This window comes from Pseudopipra pipra, chromosome 6, assembly GCF_036250125.1.
Source record: "Pseudopipra pipra isolate bDixPip1 chromosome 6, bDixPip1.hap1, whole genome shotgun sequence".
NCBI lineage: Eukaryota > Metazoa > Chordata > Aves > Passeriformes > Pipridae > Pseudopipra > Pseudopipra pipra.
Window position 1 is genome coordinate 16,259,831 of NC_087554.1, and position 24,449 is coordinate 16,284,279.

The 24,449-nt window shown below is 37.7% G+C and overlaps 1 protein-coding gene across 3 annotated transcripts in view; it reads right to left on the reverse strand.

Annotated features, from left to right (window-relative positions):
- The window catches only part of KCNQ1 (potassium voltage-gated channel subfamily Q member 1), a 340,245-nt gene that overhangs the window by 243,537 nt on the left and 72,259 nt on the right, over positions 1 to 24,449 (reverse strand). For all 3 annotated transcript variants that reach the window (XM_064657544.1, XM_064657543.1, XM_064657542.1), the window contains exons 3-6: positions 11,227 to 11,353; positions 9,440 to 9,518; positions 8,406 to 8,502; positions 7,651 to 7,791 (exon numbers count right to left, since the gene is read on the reverse strand). In XM_064657544.1, coding sequence (XP_064513614.1) covers positions 7,651 to 7,791; positions 8,406 to 8,502; positions 9,440 to 9,518; positions 11,227 to 11,353 — 444 coding nt within the window. The remainder of the gene's footprint in view (positions 1 to 7,650; positions 7,792 to 8,405; positions 8,503 to 9,439; positions 9,519 to 11,226; positions 11,354 to 24,449) is intronic.

The window sequence follows — 24,449 nt, forward strand, 5'->3', positions numbered from 1 at the left end:
GTTTAGGGGGTGAAGGGATGCAGAACTTGTCTTTGGGGAAATAAAAGCTCATGACGAGAACTTCAGGGAAGGTATGGCTGTCACCCACTTTAGCAATTCTCCATTCCTACTAAAAGATGAGAGGAAAATCCTGCGTATGTAAATTTTGACCTGGGATGTACCTCAAACACACAAAGCAAGACATCCATACTTGAACTGTCCACCCTCCTCTAAGTAAAATCATTATGTGTCAGCCAAACACATGACAAAGGGGCAGCTTTAGCTGCTTGAGGTGGTGATATTTATTGCAGGTTTATTGCCAGTTGCCGATACTCAAAATATTCAAGAATTGGTTTTTAATTTTTAATACAAGTTTTTAAAATATGGCTTATTTACAAAACTGTTTCATACTCTACAGAAGTACTTTAAATAAGGTAAGTACCCAAGTTCCTTTGCTTGTATTCCCCAAAATTGTTATTAAAATACCACTTTAATTCAAGACCTGATGAAGGGCTGAAGGGGCAATGTTATCTCTTTACCTACATAAGAGGGTGGCTTAAAAAAAAATTCCGAAGTCTAATTACAATTTCACATTCAAAAATACAGTATAAAAAAAGGAAATATAATTATAGGAAAAGTTACGGCCGCCAATACCTTCTCACAGAAAAGATTATTAGAGAAAATCGTCGTTTATTCCTTCATTTTTGAAAAAAAATTATAAACCCTTGTAACTGAAAAATTTTACCAACTATTCTGTGTTACAGTCTTCAAATCATGTTAATTAAGTAGAAATGTAAAAATAAATAGGTGCTTTTGAGCTGACTAAAGTATAACTGAAGAATAATTCATATACATCTAAGAAATTATTGTCTCCCCTTTGCCACCACACCCCTGCCAATCCCTTCTGAATTAGTCTATGTGAATCATCAGTGACACAAAAAAAGTATTTCCTGTGATGTTTGTTTAGGAGGGTTTTTAAAAAGCATGTTGGAAATTAGGTTGCAAATTAAAGTGTGCATTTAATTTAACATTTTCCTCTGCCCTCTTAACTCTAAACCATCTACAAATTCATTGTAGATAGTTTTCTTTTTCCCCAAAATACATGCTGCTGAAACCTTGCATGCCGAGTTTCTGCCCTAAATGTTTTTTTACAGCCAGATTATAACCCCCTAAAGAGTACAATACTAATTTTACAATTATAAAATAAGATATTATAATGGAAATACTGACTCAAATCCCACTCTAGCATAGTAAACATGTTGGCATAATGAAATTAAATTGATACAAGAGCTCACACATTAAATTTCATTGAAAAGTAACATGTAAAACAATTGTTTTAATTAGGAACAAAATCATTTTCATCCACTGACTATTTTAGAACTTTGATCGGATGAACATCATCACAGACTTTGGTATTAAGACTAATGTTGTTCCTATTAAATATGCATCAATAGTCTGAAGGAGAGAATATGAAGCAAAAACCCACACAGGAAGAAGAAATAGTAATGTTCATCTGCACTGAATAGGGAAGGGATTTTAATCTAGGTTATATCAGCCTAAAGTGAGTACAGGAAATTAATCAGGTAAGTAAGGATATTCTGTTGATGAAATCCTTACTGTGTGCCTTGCAAAATTTTGGATAGTTACATAGCTATAAAATAGAAGAATGCATGATTCTGAGATATATAGAAAGGCAGAAAACACAGCACTGAGGAAGCAAACACAAGGTTAAGGATTAAAAAAGCCAAGCATTAAAGCAAATGAGGGAAAGTCACCTAATAGAAAATACCTTATCTACTTCATTTCTAAATTTACAGTACTGCAACTTCAAAATCAATTGCACTAGGTATTGCTCTGCATACCAGACACGACTCAGAATTTTCTGATCCACTTACAATACCCATCTTGATTAAAGCAAATAGCACAAGAGCAACATTCAGCCATATACCAGAAACATTGACCAGCTCCCTGACTCCATTTCAACTGAACTACAGTAAATTTCAGAACAGTCTGAATGCTCTTCTGTACACCTAGGTGTTACAAACACATTAGAAGCCCATTTCTTGACATCTTATTCAGTCAACTGCATTCATGCAGGTTGAATATAATGTACAAGCTTTCCAAGCTGCTGAAACCCTGGCAGCACAAGTGCAAACAGATTGATGTCCTGCATTTATTTTACTGTGAAGTATGCTATATAAAGCTAAAAAACCCCCCTACTGATCTTTCTGGATTTTGAATTCTTTTCCAAATGGCAATATTCTTCTTCCTTGTACACATAAAGATGTTCATGATAAGAACAGATTCACACAACTGAAATTCTTCTTTCTGATCCTAGTCACCTCTATGTGCATTGCAGCACTCTGAGAAAATACAAGCTACATCCTTCAAATGAACAAGCTAAGAGACTGTTCTACAGGTCACAAATATTTTGAAACACTGGAATTAAAATTGCAACGCAAAGCTGAAAAAAGGACTTCCTTGTCACTACAATTACAAACATGTGAAGGAAATGTTTGGATTCTTCTTCTCCTTAAAATTTCGAAGTCATTTTCATGCAGTTATCATTGCAGGCTCACACCATCATTCTCGATGCAACCGAAGTACATGAATGAGACATAACCACATCTGAAGGACGCTGAAACACTTCTAATAACTTAGGATATGGAATGAAATGGAACTGCACATCCAGTTGCAAACACAACAAATAGAATACATTAACTTCAGTGTCATGTCTCTCTAATAATATATCCTCAGTTTTGCCTAAACATTGCTTTCGGATCTTAGTTTAATACCTCCTCAAGGTGTCATTTTCAGTCACTGCCAGTTCCAAACAAATTATTGCTCACTCTAAATCTCCTAATCAAAAGATGGCCCAAACTAAATATCTATACTTGTGAGATCACAGAGATAAACAAGAAGAGTCTTTTAAAAGACCCATTTCAACAGGAGCACAACTTGTGCTAATTACTGAAATTTAAATGAAAGCTAGATTTTTTTATTATCATTATTTTTTCTAGATTCCAACATGGAAAATTATCTCTATTTTGAAATACTTTGTTTCATCAAATGAAAAACAACTGTTAATTCTGTATTCTTCTAGATAAAATTTTTGTTCCTACCTCCTTGTTATCTTTGATAGAGGTTTAAAGATTTGAGAATTAGGAAAAGAAACTCCAAGAGTGTTCCCTAGATGTAAGAAAATCTACATCTGTGCTTTGTAAGTAACAATTTTAAAAGGTTTATCCACATCTACCCCAAAGATCTTCATTGAATAAGAACAAAATGTAGTTGGAGCTGCTCACGGAGTTAAAGCTCAGAGATGAGAAGGCAGCTGCAAAATGAAGAGATGGCATGCAAAAAGCATTTTAAAGTATCTTCATCTTTCAATCGCTGCTCCAACAATTCCTAAAATAACCAACTCCCTCATAAAAACTCAAACACGTAATTCCAAAAATTATAATTAAAAAAAAATAAAAGGGTATAATAGATCTATAGTTGGTATTCTTGACTTGTAAACCACGTAGAGATTAAAAACTTCTGTCAAACACTGAAGTCAGCATACAGTCCTCAATGGCTTTTTTAATTAAGAAGAAGGGGGGAAAAAGGGTTCTGAATAACACAAGATCTCTTTTATGAAGCTATTTTTAAAACTTATGTGCAACTATTTTATAAATAAAACTAGATGTCTTCTAATTTAGCAAAAGTTTTATGCATGTAAAGTTTCAAGCGGTATTTCCTGCAACTTTTCAGCAAAGTTTTCCCCCAGTTTTGATTTTGAATTTACAATAAGTACATACTGATAGGCTTTGCTAAATAAGACACAGTTTTATGCACGTTTAGAAGTAAGCAAACTTGTAAATTTTTTGTTGAATTTGGTCCTTAGTGAGAAAGCATATCTTCTAATCTATAAAAATTAAAGGCACAAGAAATTCTTAACCAAAGCTGTTACTTGCAGAAAACTCCTTGATTCAATTCAAAGCAACAGGCACAGTGTAATATCCATGCATGGCTATATTCAATAATTGCTTGTGGCAAATAGTGCTCATGATCAAAGAGACTGTTAGCACGGTCCACATAATGGTTTTCCTGAAGGATGTTTGTTCCAGTGTGAAGGTTGGAAATTGTGTACTCATTCAGTGGATATCAAAAGAAGAACTATTCTCACTTGGTCTTGGGCATGATTGAAATGAATGCTAAAGGAGGGGGGAGGCTTCAGGAAGGGGTGAGAAAAACCCAACAACAACAAAACAAAAACCCATAAACAAAACACTGAAATCCACAAAGCCCCCAGAGGCAGTGAGCAGGTAACATTCTCTGAAGATAGTTGTCTCTCACAGATTCAATGAGAGCAATTATAATATTTTTTAAAGCATCTTTTTTAATTTTGTTTTTAATTAATTCATGGTTTTATTGCCCCTCTATATTAGGTCTTTAAGACTGTCAGTCTGGACATGAAGGACGACACAAGCAGACTAATTTTGAATACTGGCACTGGGGAGCTGAAAGATGCATCACGTTACTTGTATTTTACTTGCTAACACTAAATTTGTCTTTTGAAAGACATGCAGATATGCAGCCACTGGCAGAATTATTTATACAACTTGCACTGCATTCAAAACCAGCAATAATATAGACAAATCTTTATGCCATAAGATAACCTTAGGTTTCTTCAAGAAGCCCATAACTGACTTGGTGAATAGCTACAGCCCAGAGTTCTCAAGGAAATTCAAATGAAGTCCAGGAGGCCAATTTACATATGAAAATGGAAAAGCAATACAGATTTATAAATAACAACGACAATGAAGAACATTTAATTAGAAGTTATAAACCCTATGGGTATGCCTATAGTCAGCAAAGCACAGTAATATAAAAATACACAACTCCAGATGCAGTTTAGTTGTGGTAACACAGACCTTTTATATGGTTTATTTCAGCTATATTACGTGTTCTATTACTGCTGCCCAAAGAACTTGTTTAGCCGTGTACACATACACCGAGATAACAACAAAGTGCAACAGTGTAGAGTGAGAAAAGGGCTGTGAAAACACTAACAAGGACTTTCTGAAGCATTATCTACTAGGTAAGGCAAGTGCACTTTCAGAGAAGTGAGATCAGCTGCGTTGCCAGATGGATCACCCATCTATGACAGTGTATGAGACAGGAGCTGTGAATTATCCTCTTCCACATGTTCAGTTCAAAACAGACTGAGACAGGTTTTCAGTGACCGGAATTTCTGGTGCTTGAGCGATTCAGAAAATTCTGGCTAGAACGTAACCAAAACTTTTGTGATTTACCACTTTGAGAAGGCTTTTGTATGAGTTTAGACCTTCATTAGGAAAACTTCTTGTGACCTCCCGGTTATGCATAGAATCCTAGAATGGTTTGGGTTGGAAGGAACCTTAAACACTACTTAATTCCAACCTTCCCCTAGACCAGCTTGTTCAGAGCTCCATCCAACCTGGACCTGAGCACTTCCAGGGATGGGGCATCCACAACTTCTCTGGGCTAACTTCTTCACTATCCTAACTTTATAGGGCTCTTTCCTAGCAGAAAGCATGAAGAATATTACAGTATCAAAACACCAGATATGGATGGACTCGAATCCATTTCAGTTTTGTTCTGCTAAATCTTTTTTAGCAGTTAGCGGAGACATATCAGAGCAGGAAAAGGACACTAAATTCTACTTTTAATATTAAAGAAATTACACTATGTGTTCATTGAATGCAGTCTCACACTTGAAGTGGAATGCTGCAACACAATAGAAGCTATAACAGAGAAAGAATATTATGATAATTAAATTTATTGATTAAATAAGTTTACTGCAATTAGTAAGAAAAAATAACTGGCATGCCTAACTGAGCAATAATTCCCTGAAAGGAGAATATTTCAATATCCTGACAGATCGTGTTGCTTCTGTGGAAGGTTTTACTGTATTTTTAGTCAGCCAATCTGGTCTGTCACATACTCAATTTTTAATGGCTACGCCAATGACAGCATGTGTTTTTAAATGCAGCTACATCTGCCACTGTTAATTACTGAGTCATCTGACCGCTGTAGTGGAAAATAAAAATGCCATAATGACATGAAAGCATTGAAAAAGCTACTTGACAGAAAGCCACTTCCCTGTGCTACACATTAAGTCCTCTGATCCTAAGAAAGCCTGTATTTAACCATGGCAGACAGCAAGAAGAAAGAATCCTGCAGCAGATCACAGTAGCAAAACAATACAACAAAATCTGTTGTATTCAAAAAGGGCTACGTATGCATTTCAGCACCAGGACTTGCTCAGCAATAGATCCTGAAACAGTAAGTGGTACTGTTTGTAGAGAGAAGACTATATTAGCACAGACACACAGAACTTTATTAAAAATATTTCTTAATACATATTCTTACATATATATTTTTTTTTAGTGAAACAGAGGTGTTAGCCCTGTCATTCTTGTACATATGACTTATTATAGTCTTACTTTTAACAAAAAAAAATAAAGAAAAACAATGCCATTTGATTTAAAGCAACACAGGAAAAGCTCTAGAAGAACAGCACATTTTGAAAATGCAAGTATGGTATCATTAGTGATGCCTATGCATTTTAAAGATCTGTAGCACTTAAAATGATGATGGTTTGTTTTATTAAGGTAATAGAATTAAAGCAGATAAAAACAAGTCATTGCTTGAATGCTAATGATAAGGAAAAACAGCCTCCAGAAAGTACCTTTCTTTGAACTGTACTATGAAAAGGAAAGGGAAACAATTACAGACAGGAAATCCCAGAACAAAACAGCCAACCCAGTATGTGTGTATCATGTGAGAAAATAAAAAGAGGGAATTGTTGCTATTGCAGAAGAAACAAAATTAAAATGTTGACAAAAATATAATCCCAGAATAGAGCTACCTCACTATAGTGAGTACACATAATAAATGAAAACAGAGAGACAGCTGTCACTAGCAACATCAAGAAAGCAGAACTTTATTAGCAGAGCTAAAAATACATCTACACCAAAGTGTGGCAGCACCTCAGAGAAACCAAAGAAATCTCTAAACAAGATGGTGCGTGGATACAGCACAGGTAAATGCCAAATAAGGATACTGTGGGGCTTCCAAAGCAATATAACCACTTTAGAAGAGTCCTGTGACTGGATTTCCCAAGTATCTTAGATGCTTCTTGCTCTGGAATCAGTCCCTTAATGAACTGGGAATTACCGTCACAGATCAAATTGCAAAACATAGATATCTGCTTTAGGGGAAAAAAAAACCAAACAACAACAAAGATGGGAAAAAGAAAGCCTAAACACTACCCCCCAGAAAAACCCCAACTGTGATTTAGGAAGACTCTTACCATCTTAGACAGTTGAACACTACCATGAGAAAGGTAGCAAGAAGTAACCACTGTAACAGTAGGGAAGAGAGGATAAAAAATAGAATGCATGTTTCTAAATTTTTGATACATAATTTGATCATTTTGGATCTCATAAGACTACAAACACTACAAACACTACTCCTGATCATCTACAGTATTGTCACAATTTCACAGAATTACAAAACCAGAAAGTGTATTGAAGCGGTAAGAAGCCATTTCAAAGTGATGTTCTTACTCCACACTTGCTTGAATTTTAATCCACACTGGACAATGTTAACCACTTTCAGCACACGTGAAATTGCTATACTTACTACTCCCCACCACAGGGCATCTGCATAGCTGCCAAACTCTGTTTCTCCAGAATCATTTACGGCATCTTTCTCAGCCAGGTATACAAAATAAGAGGAAAAAATCAGGCCCAGAAATCCAATGTAGAGAGTAGTTATCAGTTCCTGCAAAGAGAATAAAAATAATGGCATTATGGCATCATTGAGATGCTTAAACTACCTAATACCGATGGGTTATAAAAGATAATTGGAAGAGAAGAATGCAGTTTCAGCAATTGATAAACATTGACAGTGACTGTTGGCTGGGCAATTTTTAACAAAAATCCACTGAGCTCAACATTGAAAGTATTTACAGCATAGCTGATGACTTGGCCCAGCATATGCATTGCCAACAGGCAGTCAAAACAACCTCTTCACAAGCACCAAACCACTTCTGGTCCCCAAAAAGTACTTGGATAACTTTTTCAAACAGTGTCAGATTCAAAACAACTTTGGAATTTAGATACTTATTTTAAGAAATATTCAGACTAGTTTTCACAAGTGTCATTTTCTGTTGTTATAGCCAACTACAAGTCAAAATCTGCCCAAGTCAGTGAATATTTTAGGAATTTCTTTCCCCTTGAACAAGGCAGAACAACCATACTTGGTTAAAATAAAGAATAACCAACTATATTAAGTATAACTGACATCATCAGCGTATCTGTATATACGTCATTCTGAATCTAAGGACATTTGCATCAACTGTGTCATTCCTCAGCCTGACCAATACCTGTTCATACCTGTCTGTGTATGAACACCACTGATCCCAGCAGCCTCCACGTGCCCCCCTGACGATCAACATGCAGCATTCGTAAAATCTGCAGAAAACGGATGCCCCTGGAACAAAATTTTTGAATTAATGAAGACACTAAAGATGCTAGAGAAGAAACAGAGTTAGAGAGGGGAAGTCTGTGTCTTCCAAAGGACCATTTTAAGAGACATATAGTATTTTATGTTAGACTTGGCAGCCTGTCTCTTTTCACTCCATTCACTGATCTTTCATCTTGTTTGTTACGAAGACAGCCTGGAAAGATTGTGCAAGGGAAGGACTGACCTTTCTACATAAGGCTAGTAAGGATAACTCAAGGATTCAGGATTTTGGACACAAACAGAGAATGCTCTAGAAATCATTCATCAATGCATATTTGACCTGCTTACCAGGATGGGAAACAACACGCAGAATCAGCTAATTAAAGAGCTGATTTCCTTACCTTTGAGGAATTTCATAAGCAATTTGAACCAGAGAGTCCAATAATATTTTAAAATACCCTTTATGGGAGTCACTGCAATCCTTGGGTGTTCCTGCAGCTAATGTGCAGAGCACAGTACAGTGCCATGTACTTTATTGTTCAAGAAAACCAAGTGATGTGACCTTCCTGAGCACAAGGTGGATTCAGGAATTCACAACCACTAATCCCAGGCATTTTATGAAGAGGTAGCTTGAAGACATCAGAGATATGAAGCATGAAAGGGTTGCTATAAAACTGAGCCACAAAACTAAACCAGGATTTGGGCAGAACCCAACTTGGCGGGGAAAGGGGGCAGGGGTATGTGCATCTCTGCCCCCACCAGTCATAAATGCATTACAACAAGATTTTATTTTCTCTGCACTTAGTGGGATCATTGTTTCACACATGTACATGACTGGTGATCTGCTTTGTTACAGGACACTGACCAGAGATTTGTTTTCTCCTGCAAGAATTGAAGCAGGAGGTAAAAAAAAGAACCCCACCTTACTCAGATAGCACTGATTTCTTTTATTGCTTATAATTACCTGATAGCTGAGGTTGCAAAGACTTGACCTTTAGAGCCCACGCAAAGAACTATCATGGAAGCAACAACAACAATTAAATCTGGAAAATAAAAGTCAATTGAAAAAATTAGTTAGTAGCATCTTGCAATATTTCTGCAAGGATGTTACTAGAACCAATTCCAATATTACTTTAACAAATTGAACAATCACTCCTAATCATATACCAAGAGATCTCTATTGTACCATGTAAAGAAAATATAATTTTGAGATATGACAGAAAAATTTTACTGGGACGGGTCTAAGGTGGTCACAGCCTAGATGAATTAAGAGTTACTCTAATGCAGTCTGCAATCCCTATTAGCAGGAGGAATTTCAGCAGTTTCTACCTATTCTCTCTTCCGTGTGTTTTATTTTCTTTTCTGTGTTAGACAGTATTTTCACTGACAGAGACTTGGGGTTTTTGTATATAAGAAAACTGCCTTACTACCATTTCATCTCTCCAGGTCTAAAAGGAAGAGAAAAATCAGAATTAGTGCATAAGTCTAATTTAGTTTAAGTCAGTCAGGACTATACTGTAAATCTCCACGCTTCAGGTCTAGTTAATTTTGGAAAGGAACTTTGTATTTTGGAGAATTAAATAGCTCTTGATCTATAGCTGGGAAAGTGGAACTATGTTTTGCTTTCCAGACTGAATTAAATTGGATAATGTTTCAGAACTCATGGTGTTCTAGGTCTAAGGAGAAATGGACTGTGTTCAGAGTGCAAAGATACAGTCAAAGGTTTTTTAGAGTTGCAGTCACACCTGAGATACAGTTGTTATTTTTATATATGTATGGACGGATACACAGAGAAGCTAAAATGAATTAGTTTCTGATTTTAAAAATACCCAGGTACAAAATTTTGTAATTTATATTCAGCAAAATTGTAGATAGTTTATGAAAACCTCTATCCTGTACTAAACAACAAATAATGTTTCCAAGTAGTTGAAATAACTATGTCACCGATCAAAAATTACTATTCTTCTATAACAATACTCCTCTTCCAAAATCTGGTTTATTTAGCCCATTTATATTTTAAGTACTTTAGGGCAAGGGTCTTTACATACTTCTCTCAATACTGGCTAACAAAATATAGATTGATTTTGAATTATTGTGTGTTTCAGGGAAATTTTTAATTGAATGGCAAACATTCTAAAAAAAATAATCATACGTTGCATATATGGAATATAGGGATGTAATTTCCAAGAACACTGAAATCACTTTGGGAAGCCAACTGAGGTGAATACCAAGAAAAGTCAGGTGTCCAGCTTCAAATGCATCCCTGAAAACCATATTTTAATTCAATTGATACTCAGAGTAACTACAGTGCATCTATTGTGCTCTACCATGCAGTAAACAGCTCAATCAGAGTGCAAAATAAACTCATAATAAGTTACTCAAACGGCTGCAGGGGCAAGAGGGAGGAAAGGCTGTTCAGTATCTTTAAAAAAATACAATTGTAGCTCTTGTGCAGTGTCTGGGATCCTGAGGTCACAGGAGACAGGACCATGGCCAAGACTTATTCCTGGCAAAGCTTCAGATCACTTGTGAAAAGAAAACACTCTGCTCTTCTGGGAAAACAAACCAAGCTGCGTTTGTTCTCGACAGTGCCACGAATTCCTGAAGGGAAATTCAGATCTACATTCATGCTAATGACAAGAGCTCTTGCTCTAACTTGGCTTCAACTACTGCAAAAATCCAACTTCTAAAACCTTTCAGGGCAAGTTTTACTCATTGTTTACATCAACTTTGCAAGCTGTGCATACTCACCAATGATTGAAATAGGTTTCCTAGCAAAACGAAGCCTTCCCCATATTCCAACATATTTACTGCGGCATCCTGCTGACCATAGCCGAACCACATACTCTGTTCCAAAGAATACCACTAACACAATTTCCTAAAAGAAACAGACAGGGAACTAGGTTAATTCTCTACTGTACTTATGTCTTTCATGTCTTTTCAGAATGTATTAGGACATGCTAAATAAAACGTAAAATTAGGAAGGCGACAAATATGTCAACCATACCAAAGTGATCTAAAGTAATATGGAAAACCCTGTAAGAGTAAAGAAAGAAAATATTAAGAGCAAATTTAAATACTTTGATCGCATGCAGTTTGGCTTGTCTACACGTACTAAAACTGAAAACTATTCTGTGCAATTCACTTGGTCTAATTCAAACAAAAGGTTTCCTGACTGAGCCAAAAAAAACAAGCACAGTCTGTATTTAGAAGATTTTTTTTGTTGGCTTATTTCATTTTGGGAAGAGCTGTGCTTCACATTCCATTTACCAGATCAGTTTAACCACCTTATTTATACTTTTTCAGTCTTCCTTTAATCTCGCATGGATTGAAAAAAGATTTCTAGTGCCCAGCACCAATATGTCAGTCTCCGGGTGCACTGAAAATATAGTGAGATTTCTAGAATACCTTTCCCATCCTCTTGCCAATGTTTAGGGACTTTATCAGAAACAGAGATCTTAGTCCTGAAGCATGGCTGGTATCAGGCTATTTGTAAACCACAAGCTAAGGTATGACTTCGGAAATGCCTGCAAAGTGATAGATGTCAAAGACATCTGATATTCTTGGTGATTAGACAAATCACCAAATAGGTTATGTCCTATTTGGAACATGGTCAGTGTGCCAATAAACCTTGATTTTCTACAGACCAGATGAGCATGGCATACTCAGCATAGTTTCCCTGAGTATCAGGGAGCTGCAATACCTCCTTATTGGCTAACTCGATTAATAACTAGTCACATTCTCTACCAGAGCCAGCAACAAAATCTATTTATTGAAATGGTAAGAGTGGCTTGTAATTGAAAACACAAAACACATGGCATAAAGAAAGACTACAGCTGAGAAACCAATCTCAAAATATCACAGTTACACATCTTAATGCAGATTAAGAGAATGAACTGCTTATTTCAAAGTGTGATTTCATATAAGGAGCAACTGCAGAGAAGACAATGTGCTGCTAAACATCTTGTCCAGCCCCCTCACATTTCTGCAGGTTACACTGCTGGCGTAACAGATTTTCAAACGGGACTCAAGATGGTACCTAGAATTATTTTCTAAACTAACTGAAATAACCAGAACACAACCTTAGTCCAGTCAAGATGAACGGGAATCATATTATCAGCTTCAAAAATGCAGGGGACATTGCCCTGAATATTGAGCCCTAACTTGTTGAAGTTCAACTCTGTGACACTTTCAGAAAAGCTAGCAGAACATGAGCCAGGACTCTTTCCCTTGGTTTTGACAATCTCATAATCTATGCAAGCTGTCAGATGCAGTAGAACAGCTACCATAATTGTTTATAGTCACTTGTATTCAAGTTAGATTTTTAAGATATAATGAAACTATCCAGATCACTGGTTGTAATAAACATGAAGCTCAGATCCTTTGACCCAGCCAAGAATCTCTTCTACAACTTTCTTCTGAAAGAATCCACCAGAACCTTTCACCTTTTTTTTTCAATTGGATTATCATTAATTTTTTCAATAAAATAAAAACATAATGAACAACATAAATCTTAAGAAATAGCATCTGGAGCAGATCCTTTAAGGAAAGCCTGTGTCTTACGACAGAAGCTTCAAATGCAATGAAACTCTCCCTTTGTCCTAATGTCATTTATGAATCACCAGTGAATGGCAAAATTATGAGCTCTGCTTGATATGAGGTGCTGTTGAATTGTCACAGAAAATAAGCACCAGGGGCAATCTCTTCCGATCAAGTGATTGTATTCCTTTCACAGACCTGGTCAATAAACCCTAATATCCAAGTGCTCTTCTGTATGCAGACAGCTAGTACGTCTCCTTTCACCACCACTATGGAGGAAACGCTAACGTTAACAAAAGACAATACCAACCACATATGGAGCAAAAACTGTCCTTCATTCAAAATAACTCATCTGAGGAAGGGATGTGTGGCTTCACATCACATGTGTGACAGCACAGATACTGTTCAGATATCCCCAAAAGCAAAATAACAAGAAAAAATTACCTTGGTAGGCAAAGCAAAACCCAGAGAAAAGTTAAATGTTTCAGCACAATGGAACCACAAACAGCACTCTGACCAGGCACCACGGCCTTGTCAGGATCACAGTTTCAGTTTTATAGCACGAAGGTAGAAAGTGAAAGCCTGGATTGTGCTTTAAAGGAGCACGTATTCTCCGCGTAGGAAATTTGCATCGGAGTTGTGCGCGTATGTTTTTTAAAGGCCCTCCATGGTTCATTGGATGACAGGCACACCGGCAAGTATGCAAATGGGGGCTGTCCCAAAGACAATGCGACAGACACGCAGTCAATGGTTACTGTCATCCAGCTCTTTGCGTGACACACAGACAAGCTTAGAGAACATTGATTGTCCTATAGACCCCGGTGACTGGAGGGAACGACCAGTCGGCTTACACCAAGACACATTTTTCACTCCTGACGTTTTGATAAAGGCTTATTGACCTAAATGAGACCCAAGTTATTCAGGGAACATCGGGGGTGAAAGTGCACAAGCTGTTCTTCATGGTCATACACAAAAACTCCAGGTATCCATTAGCAACTGGCAAATTCCCCCTCCCCTGCCCGTGGCTGTGTGACAGACAAAAGTGTTTTTAATATCTTGTGTTGCATAAAGCTAATAAGTAGTCTCCTGGGGATGGGGGAGGCTGATGAATTTCTGTCTGCACACGCTTACATTAGTGGTCAGAAACTTGCAGACAACAAGAAAAAAGTATATTAGAAAATTATGCCTTCCTGAGCTAATAAAATATTGCCTGTATTTTCCTAATTAACAGCTTAACATGAAGCCTACATACACCAGAAGGGTGCCAACCTGATCCTTAGTTCACTTATGCTGGTGGCAATCAGTGCTAAGTGAGCAGCAATACCTCAAAACTGAGAATTTCAGTGAATCTGAGTTGTACTACAGATTAATTTGGTCCACTGTTTCTTCAATATTTTCTCCTAATTGCCTGTCTAACACCTACCTACCAAGTGCACTGTATAAACCCTTGTGTTTCTTACAATGAGTCAGCTAGAATGAAATGAGGCTTCAAAAAGCTGATATACGAAAACAGAAAGATGAAGTGTTGAGAGGACACAGCGGATGTAGAGAATGAGTGAAATAAAAAACAAAGCAACATTTAGGACACAGGAAAATTAAAATACAGAGGAAAATAACTGCTTGCAAAACACTAGTGAGCATGGTAATCAAAGCTCAGTGAAGGGGTTTTCTTGGTTAAAATTATATACACACAGGAACTATACTGTCCAAGGACCCATTCAACCCTATGTAACAAAATACAGATGTAGATCACTTTCTTGAAGAACTCTATCAGTGTCAGTATGTCTCCAGCCACCAACAGCTTCTTGCATGTAAACACACAACCATTTCAATGAAAAGGAACAGGTAGACAAGACGAGTATAAAAGCCTTGGGCAGTTCTACTGAGGTACAGTGCTTGGTGAAACTACAGTAGATCTCCAGGTAGCCATTTAGCAGATGCCAGGGAATGAACTATTTCTCATAAAGACCAGTAAAGGAGCTGGAGTCCTCACTTATGCATTGGTGCAGGAGTGGGGTCAGCATGTGGAATACACTTCAGAAGTCTCATGACAGATTTTTTTCAGCACATCTCACTACTAACTTCACAGTTCTAACATGGAAACAGAAGTTCCTTTGAGCTGATCAGGTACTACGTGAACAACCCCGAGAATTGCTTCAAGTATAATGAAAGAGCCAGCAGAACCCTTAGCCCAAGAAAGATACAGCATAACTTAATCACCTGGCTACAGTACAGCTCTCATCATCTGATGAAGGCCCTTAGGCAGGATCACTAAAAGCACAGTTCCCTGACAAATATACCATGCTATCTGTTATTACGGCCCATACCTCCACAGTTCCCAGAGTATTTTGCTAATAAATGCATCATGAAAAGCCCTTCCTATACTACTCAACCCCCACTGGATTGGAAGAGCTACAATGCTGGGAGGCATCCAACATCTGCACTGTGAAATAAAGTACAGTAGCAACTCCAAAAGGAAGGACAGAGTCCTGAAACTTAGCTGAAGAGATGTTTTTAAGCAATTAGATAGATTAATAGCTTGAGGGAAGAAAAAAACCACAACAAAACTGACATTAAATGGATCATGATACCATAACAACAGCTATTTACAGATAAATTAATTGTCTCTGAAGGCTGAGAAAGCATCTGCATAGAGAATATATTGCCTAAGGCTCTGCCTGTAGACCCCAAAGCTGTAACTGGTCACAGAGCATCACAGACATTCATGCAACTGTTTGATGTGGGAGGACTAGATGAGGTCATCTGAAATCTGTTATGAACAGGAATGCCTTTACTCCAAGTCTAGACTTTTTTGAATGAACTCCATAAAAGTAAGAGAGTAAAATACATATTTTAGCAGCAAGGAGGCAAAGCATACCACTATGTTGTTCTGATTGGCTGTTGAAGATGACATACAGCTTATTGCATTTGCCATAGAGGTGTCTGTCCTAAGAGGAAAGAAAAATGACAAGCACAGGAAAAAAAGAGGCACTGGTGAGGGGGACACTTTTAAGACACATAAACACATGCTTCTTGTACTGTAAGAATTTCCTCCCACCCCAATATTTTATTGGAAGTACAACTCCTACCCATCTCTGCCAAATCAGAAGGTCTATTACATTATTCTCACTGGAAAGATAAATAACATTATTCCCATGATTCTGTCAAATCTGGCTTTTTTAAGATTGCAGCTTCAAAGATGATAAAATTCTCATGAATTCCTTTAAACAATGAAATAATCTCTCATGTATCTTACATAGGGATTTCATGCCAACCAGCATTACCTCGGCTAAAAGATTCCCATGGCACTGTTTGCACTGAACCTATTTTTTAGGCAAGGCAGTGGAAGATCACTGCTACAGAGCTAGTGGAATATGGACCATCAATAAAGTGGAACAGTAACCTCCTCACAGTCTCAGGCAGCAGTAGGGGAATGAGCACACTGCACCCAAGTTTTTTTCACAAGTCATGAAAAGGAGGTCTCTGAATGAGCCAAGAGAGGGGACAGTAGATCTGCTGATGGTAAAGTGACAGATGGGACACCTGCCATCAGTCAAGGGCTGTGTAGTTGGACTGGGCAATAAACAGGCTAAGCATCTTCACAAGCAGGGATGAAGCATATCTCTACTTCTCAAAGGTCAAAAAAAGCAGGAACATATCTTTCACGTAAAACAATTACAGACTCATAGAACAGTTTGGGTTGGAAGCAACCTTAAAGATCATCTAGCTCCAAACCCCCTGCCATGAGCAGAGAACCTTCCACTAGACCAGGTTACTCAAAGCCCCATCCAACCTAGCCTTGAACACTTCTATAGATGAGGAATCCACAAATGCTCTGGGCAACCTGTGCCAGTGTCTCACCACCCTTGCAGTAAACAATTTCTCCCTGATATCTAACCTAAACCCGCCCTCTTTAAGTTTAAGCCATTCCCCCTTGCCCTGTCACTACATGTCCTCGTAAAATGTATCTCTCTAGTTTTCTTGTAGCCCCTCTTCAGGTACTGGAAGGTGCTATAAGGTGTCTCTTGAGCCCTCTCTTCTCCAGGCTGAACAATCCCAGCTCTCTCAGTCTGTCTTCATAGGAGAGGTGCTCCAGCCCTCCGATCATCTTTGTGGCAATTGGTTGCATTTACAGTGAAAGGGTAGCATGCAAAAACTGAACCACTACAGGCTACACAGTAGTTCAGAGAGAGATGGAGCCCACTTCTCAGCACACTGTTTACCTGACAAATCAGGGCTTGCAAAATGCTTCAGACAGCACTTCTGTATAGCTAGAGCAGGATATGCAAATTAACAGCAGTAAAGGCAACTGTTTCTTCTAATCTCACCTATTTTGTATAGAGAGGCCCCTCTTTGTTCTGTTGAGAAAGGAAGGATTTTTTCCTGAAAGCTGTACTGTGCTTTCTAAGATACACAGGACAGCAAAATCAGATGGGCTAGGAAAACAGATAGAAACAGGCACCAGCTCAATAAAGTAAAAATCCCAACTGGATGAAGTACAGATCAAAAATAAAAAGACAAATGGTTTCTCATATATATAAACACTTACTGAGCAACAGCAAGTCCCAGAAGTGCTATTAAGGACTGGGGATTTTTCTCCCCCTACTTAATCTCCTTACTTCCAAAGATCTTGTAAATTACATCTTTTCAAAGGAAGACAAATCATGGTAAGTTCCTAAAAAATGTTTAAAGCCAGACCACTTAGTGTTTCTCTCAAAAAGCTTAAGTATCATTTGCTAAAATTCTTTATCAGGCATATTTGGCACCAAATGATTAAACAGGCAACAGAAAACAAAAAACATGGTAGCTGTATTACATTTCTATCTTCAGAGGCCCCTAATTAATCCCAAGAAGTTACTGGACATCATTAAAGTTCCCTTATTAATGTTTTTAATTAAGACAAAATAATGTTTCCATAAGTGTTCATGCTCTGAAAAAAAGGGATTCTTACTAGGAGACAGTTAGAACAGTTATTTGTACTGAAGCATTTCTATTTTCCCTTAATCGGTGTGAGAGCACAAAACAATTGCAGTGGAACTGTTAAAGAATATTGCAGACCTGCAATTTTAGGTCGAGATTTTTCCAAAGGCTCCAAGCAAGTAAATCTGATTGAATCTCAATAGGAGCCAGGCACCTAACTCCCTTAGGTGCATTTAAAAAGCCTTTCATTGATTTCCTTAGCTCTCTTCTCACTGGAGGTTTCAGCCAAATCCAAATGCTGGCAGTTGAAATTTTTCCACCAGCCTCAAAAGGCCTCAGATGTCAGTGGTGTAACTTTGCACGTGAAGGCACAGTCATCGAGCATGGCTGCACTAGAACAACTTTCCACACCATCACCCCTGCACAAGTCTCTTCATAACGCAGTTGTCTTTAGCTTTTGAACTTAGGTGCTGATGATATCCACCAGGAATTTACAGACGTGAATTAAGCTGGGTTTGCACATTTAGTTTATGGCACTGCTTTTAGTGTGGAGTTCTCCCCCATCACAAAGTATGCTCAAGAACTAGGCTTCAAACTCAAAGTATTTGGCAAGAGAAAGGAAGTGTCAACATGCTAACATTGATGCAAAAATGATTAAAAATCCCTACTCCTTTCTGTTTATTTAATGAACTTCTTATTCAGGGCTTCATAAAAGTCTCTAGAAGGAATTCATTCACGACCCTCTCCTTCAAAGTAAAAATCCTCTGGCTTCTACCCAGTGCTGCATATGCTTAATTTTATATCTCACTGAATTCAAGGAAAATATTCATCTACACTTAAGATGAGTCACACATACACACTGCTCACAAAGATGCAAACTCATTCATTAGTACATACAATATGCTAATATGAGAAGAAAGGAACTGCCACAGACTATTAAAAAAAAAAAATCAGTGTAAGCCAAGCAGTCTGCATTTTTATGTTATAGAGAACTTCTCATAATAACACTATTTACACAGTGGCTACTTTCCTTGATCTGAGTATTTTTACCTTGCCAAGTATCTGTTGCATGCTTTTTATTAAATAAGCTTCCTCGCTCCTTTTTTAAAAAGCCACTTCATATCACACCAAGCATTTTATAAGCCTTCCCTTTGCTCCACAGCTAACATGGAATTTATTGAGGGACCTCAGAAGGAGACGGTATGCCTGTTGTTTTCCAGCTACAAATGAAGCACCATAAAAGCTATTGTGTCATCCAGCAAACTGTTTCTTCTATACCCTTAGACCGTCGCTTTACAACACTACTTCTTTCTGAGAGAAAATAAAGATTGCACAATATCTCTTATCTGTAAGCAGAGCCACACAAAAGGAATAATCTGGCCGTGATCTCCCCAGCTTAACCTGCAGTATTTAAATGGGAATGTAAGGCTGGATGGCATTTTTAAGATGTAATGGTAAGTTCTGGTCACCTACTATACAACTTGACAACAGTAACACTTGAAATCTAGTGGTTTCAGACCTATTAATGTACTTCTTTTTTTTTGAGGACACATTGTGATAGCAGTCAGGAAGTAACAACACATTTTAAAACAGAAAGAGCATTGATGAAAAAATGTTTTTTGTTCCAGTGGTTTTGAAAAGTGAAAAATATAATATTCATTTTTCCTCCCCACTCATCTCTTTTTATTTTATTAGAAAAATGGTCTTTTTCAACAGTCATATTTTACACTAACTGCAGCCAGGTTTCATCTCATGTTTAAATTTTAGTGGCTTTTTTTTTCTTTTTAATGTATAGAGTTTTTAAACACAAGATGTATGTCTTCAGAACAATCTGTAGATTTAAGACATGAAAGGAAAAACTTTTTTATTATCAAGTAGAAAATACAGGATCCACATTTTTCTCTCCAGAAACTTGCAAAACAAAGACTGTAAGAAAATAAGTTTTAATGAAATTAATCTTCCAGTTTTTGCTGGTTTTCCTCCACCTCTACAGTCACCAATTGACCAAAGATACCTACATTTCCACTCTGCAGTAAGCCAATACAGAAGAGAAGCTCTGTCTGATGAAATTCTAACTTCTTACCTCTCTTGTGCAGGCAAAATACCTTCCCCAGGCCCCAGCCCTCCCTCCAAGAAGTGAGTTACAGAATGGTACTGTGTGCTAGACAGCCTTGCTTCAGGCTTCTCAGCTCTAGTCTTCCTGCTCCTCTATGTGGTTTTCAGCTGCATGGGACTCTCTGGGAGGCGACACGTGCCCCAGAAGTAAGATATTTCCAGAAGAGTGAGAGGTCACCAAAAGCAGGATATTAGTAATTCTACATATAATCATGATATCCTCTTTTTCTAGAAGCAGCACCTTTTTAAAATTGATCCTCTAAAAGTAAGACTTCTGGCCTGAGCAACAAACACGCTCTACAATAACAGCTTTAACAAGAACTAAATTTCAAGTGGACTGATTTCAACCCCCTCTAGATAACTAAAGGAGAAAACTTCCTTTTTTTTCCAGACTGCCAGGACAGAGTTCCAGTATAAAGCCATCAAGTTCTGAAACAAAATCCTGTGCTGTTTGAGGCAGGGCATTCCTTTCACACACCTGGGTGACAGCCGCTCAGATGCCACTATCAGGCTCAGTGTTGATAAGGGTTCAAGTGCCATATTTCTGTTTGATGCTTCCATAAACACAACCTGCTTTTGCCTCAACATACTTGAGCTCCCTCCCAGGCCTGCTCCAGGGAATACGCATCACGCTCTTCCACACAGCTGCAAAAACAGTCACACACTAAACCTGTAGTCCAGGCACTTAATACTCCTCACAGGAAAACACATGTGCTAGTTTAAGCTAATAAAAAACCTCTCAGATGCCATATGTACACAGCCCAGTCGGTCAGCATTTTACAGTTGCCTCTAAAATTTGTGAAGGAGGATAGAAGAATTATTTGACATGCAAAATAAACGTAACTGAAGGCAACAAAGTCAGCATTTTCAGCTAAGTGGCAAATACATTTCACATACTGAAAGCAAGTAGCTTCCTGCTGGTGCCAATTTCCTGCACCCGCTCCAATCATTGAGCATTAAACAGTTGTGGCTATCATTCAGCACATCAGGATTACAGCATACCAAAATGGGAACCTAATTTATACAACCAAAGCACATGATTAACTCAGTGCAAACTCTCCCTAGAGCTTTGATAATGTTCCAAATGGACCAAACTAAACTTACATTTGCAAAATTAAGATATAAGCCAGATCTCTCTGAAGTCACATACCCCATTAACCAAGCTACCGTTATGTGCAAAGACTTATATTTTTACTTGAATTCATGTTTCTATCAGTTTTGGGTCCAACATAAATAAATGGTGCAGAGGCAGCTCTTTGCAGAATTCAAAGTTACGAAAGGAGAACTCCAGCTCTGTGAAACTCCCTTCCCTCACTATCACCTTTCCTCTGCTCCCTTTACAAATAAAGGACAAGTGCACTATTCATTGCTGGAAGAAAAAAATACTTTAAAAAGCCATACCCTTCTCAGTGGCAGCTGGTCTGGGCTTCAAGACATCAAATACCTCAGGAAACTAATGGGCATTATATGGAATGAATTAAAAAAAAAAACAAAACAAAACCAACAAAATGATATTTGGCAGAATTCAGTAACACTGTGCTGCAAAACACTTTGGAAAAGGAGTAACCTTGTAAAAGAAATGCCTAGGACATGTCAAGAATAAACTAAAGACACTGCTACAATGCACAGTCTAGCATGCAGCTGATGTAGCAAGTCACCTGACCAGAAGAATCCCTCTTTAGAGCAGTACTTGAAGAGGAAAAAACAATTGCAACTTAAAGGGATGGGCACAAGGAGCATGGTTTAGAGACACAGATAAGCCTTTTCTGTGCTGAAACACTGGGCAACGGATGTCATCCAACCGGTAGCAGTAGAGCAGAACTTCGTATTATTGCATTACTTATTGTGCTCATTTTTCAAAAGCTTGAGGCATATTTGCTCTTTATGTGAGCTATACTTCCAGGTGATTCATGGAAGGATTTTTTTCTAGGAATAGCTGAATTTCCTAGGCCCTTCTCTTTGATCTGAGATTTACTGTTGCTTAAACTAGCAATTTCACATCTTTGTGAAAACCCAAGTTCCAAAGAATTTTTTCCCAATACCTTATGTAATAAAGCAAATGTCAGTCTTATTCCACAGTTAGATGAATTCTGTCAATAATTATAAAAACTTCTTAGTTTTGAGGGTTTTCTTTTTAATGTCAAAAGATCATCCAATGTTTTTAGCCTTCTCTTTATACCTTCTCTGCAGTTTTAATACTCACTGTTTTAAAAAGTTGGTTCTGTATGTTTTGCTTAAGCCTCTCAAGATCCCATTCTTTTAGATGTGATATTCACAAAAAACCTAGTCTGGACATCAAAGGTCTCACTGTCAAATCAGAGAGTCAAGATTACCCACTGGAACCAACAACGCTCATCCTACACAAAAAGATTTGTTCAACAACAGGGGAACTAGTAAGAACTGACACTTGTACCAGTTGTCTTAACAGAAGTGAAACAAAAGGGTACATTAAAGAAAGGTGACTCCTCGCTTTAAAGATACTCAGCCTTAGTATTTACTAACCCACTATGCAAACCACTACTCTATGTGACAAATAACCGAAACATGTGACATTCTTTGCATCACGCCATTACTGAGAGGTGATAAGGTTTTTTCCACTATACAATGTTCTTTCAAAGCAATGTTTTCTCAGCGTGTCTACGATTAAGCAGGAGGGGGAAAAAGGAAGTCCTGATGCACAGCCACCAAACACGGACACATGAATAGTGCACGTAAAGAATTTAAGTTACAAAACAGTATCTCAAGTGGCCAAGACCTCTAGAAATGATCGAATGTCAAAGGTTTTAGCCAACCTTACAGATCTTACAGGAGGAAGAGGTTACTTAAACTGCAGTTCAGTTTGGGTAGTTTTTCAGTTTTCTTAAAGCATCAGTAAAAGTGGCTAAAACATGGAAATCAAGGTCAAATGCCTGTCCTGCTCTGCTGAAGAGAGCAAGGTAGCAAAACCAAACTCACCCTTTTGCTGAGTTCCCTCTCAGTGGATAAAACAAGTGGGCCTGCCATGCTTGGTTCTGTGTCCTATTTCCAGCTCTGCCAAAAATGGCTTTAATGACAACCTTGTGTTTCCCCTTTCCCCAACACACAACACATTGTATATTTAACTTTGTGCGGAAGTGTCAATCACTAGTACTTGTTCAGGGTGTAATTAATAACAATTACATTACACTAGAAAAGCATATAAGGGACTGCTTTGTGTACAATTTCCTCATCAGCTGGATGGCCAAAGAAAACCCATTAGACATGAAAGTATGGTAAAGCTGTGCTCTATAACTGGGTATTTGAATATTTATAAGCTATTGCACTTGGGATACCAAAGCTGATGACATGAATGCACATTTTTAATAAGTCCATCAATAAAGCTTTCCTAATTAGAAATCTGCCCCTATCATGTTACATCAGACAATTCTCTTATCATGAACCATATTATTTGTCCCAAATGGCACCCTGTTAAAGCCAGAAACATAGTGTCTATTTAAACAGCATGCTTTAGAGAGCTCAAAAAGCGATAGGAACTCATAATACTATCTGTGCTTTCACAAATTTGAGTAATATTAATGAATATTTCATGCTAGAAAGAAATGAAATCTGCTTATCTCAGGTGCTAAATTACTCTGAACAACACTATAATGCACTCTTTTTAAACATTTTTTGAATTATTTGCAGGCTGTGAGATTCTCTCTTCATTGAATTCAATTACTTTTTAGCTTTATAAAGGTAGCAAACTGGTGGCTGTGGAATAAGCAATCAGTTCTCTGCACAATGCCAAGTAATTATCACTGTGTGACTTCCAGCATTGCTATGAGAAGTCATCTTTGACTGTTTCAATATTAAGCATAGTGTTAAACATGGATTCATTTTTTTTTAACATGGAGAACAGAGTGAACAAGCTTGGGTAGGGGGAATCTATTGCAGACTGGAGTTATTTGTATATAAAATAAGTACTGCAATGATGTTTTCCACAGAAATTTCAGCCGCATTAGCTTTGGCAGCAATTAAAGACTACTTTTGGAATCCTTAACAACATTTGAGGAGTTCCTTTTAACTTCATGTTGTGTAGTTCTTTTTACTCTTTAAAGCAGGGAAAGCAGGGTGATTTTTTTCAACCTTCAACTTGTTCTACTGTTAAAATAAATACAAAGATAATTCAGTCAGAACTCAGGCTCAAGGGGACCCCACTGAAGTACTTATTCCTCTTTGAGAGCAGAGAAGCTCTTCTTTTGCTCAGGTTGTACCTCTTACTGCTGCTCAGTACATTGTGCAACTCTGCCTGTGAGCCAACACAATCATAGGACTCAATGATAAAAGAAGCTATTCAGAGTTTTGGCAGGAAGAATACTTCTGACATTTTGTTTCATTTGGATTAGACTTCAGCCTGAGACTTTAACACTAAGATGCCCATC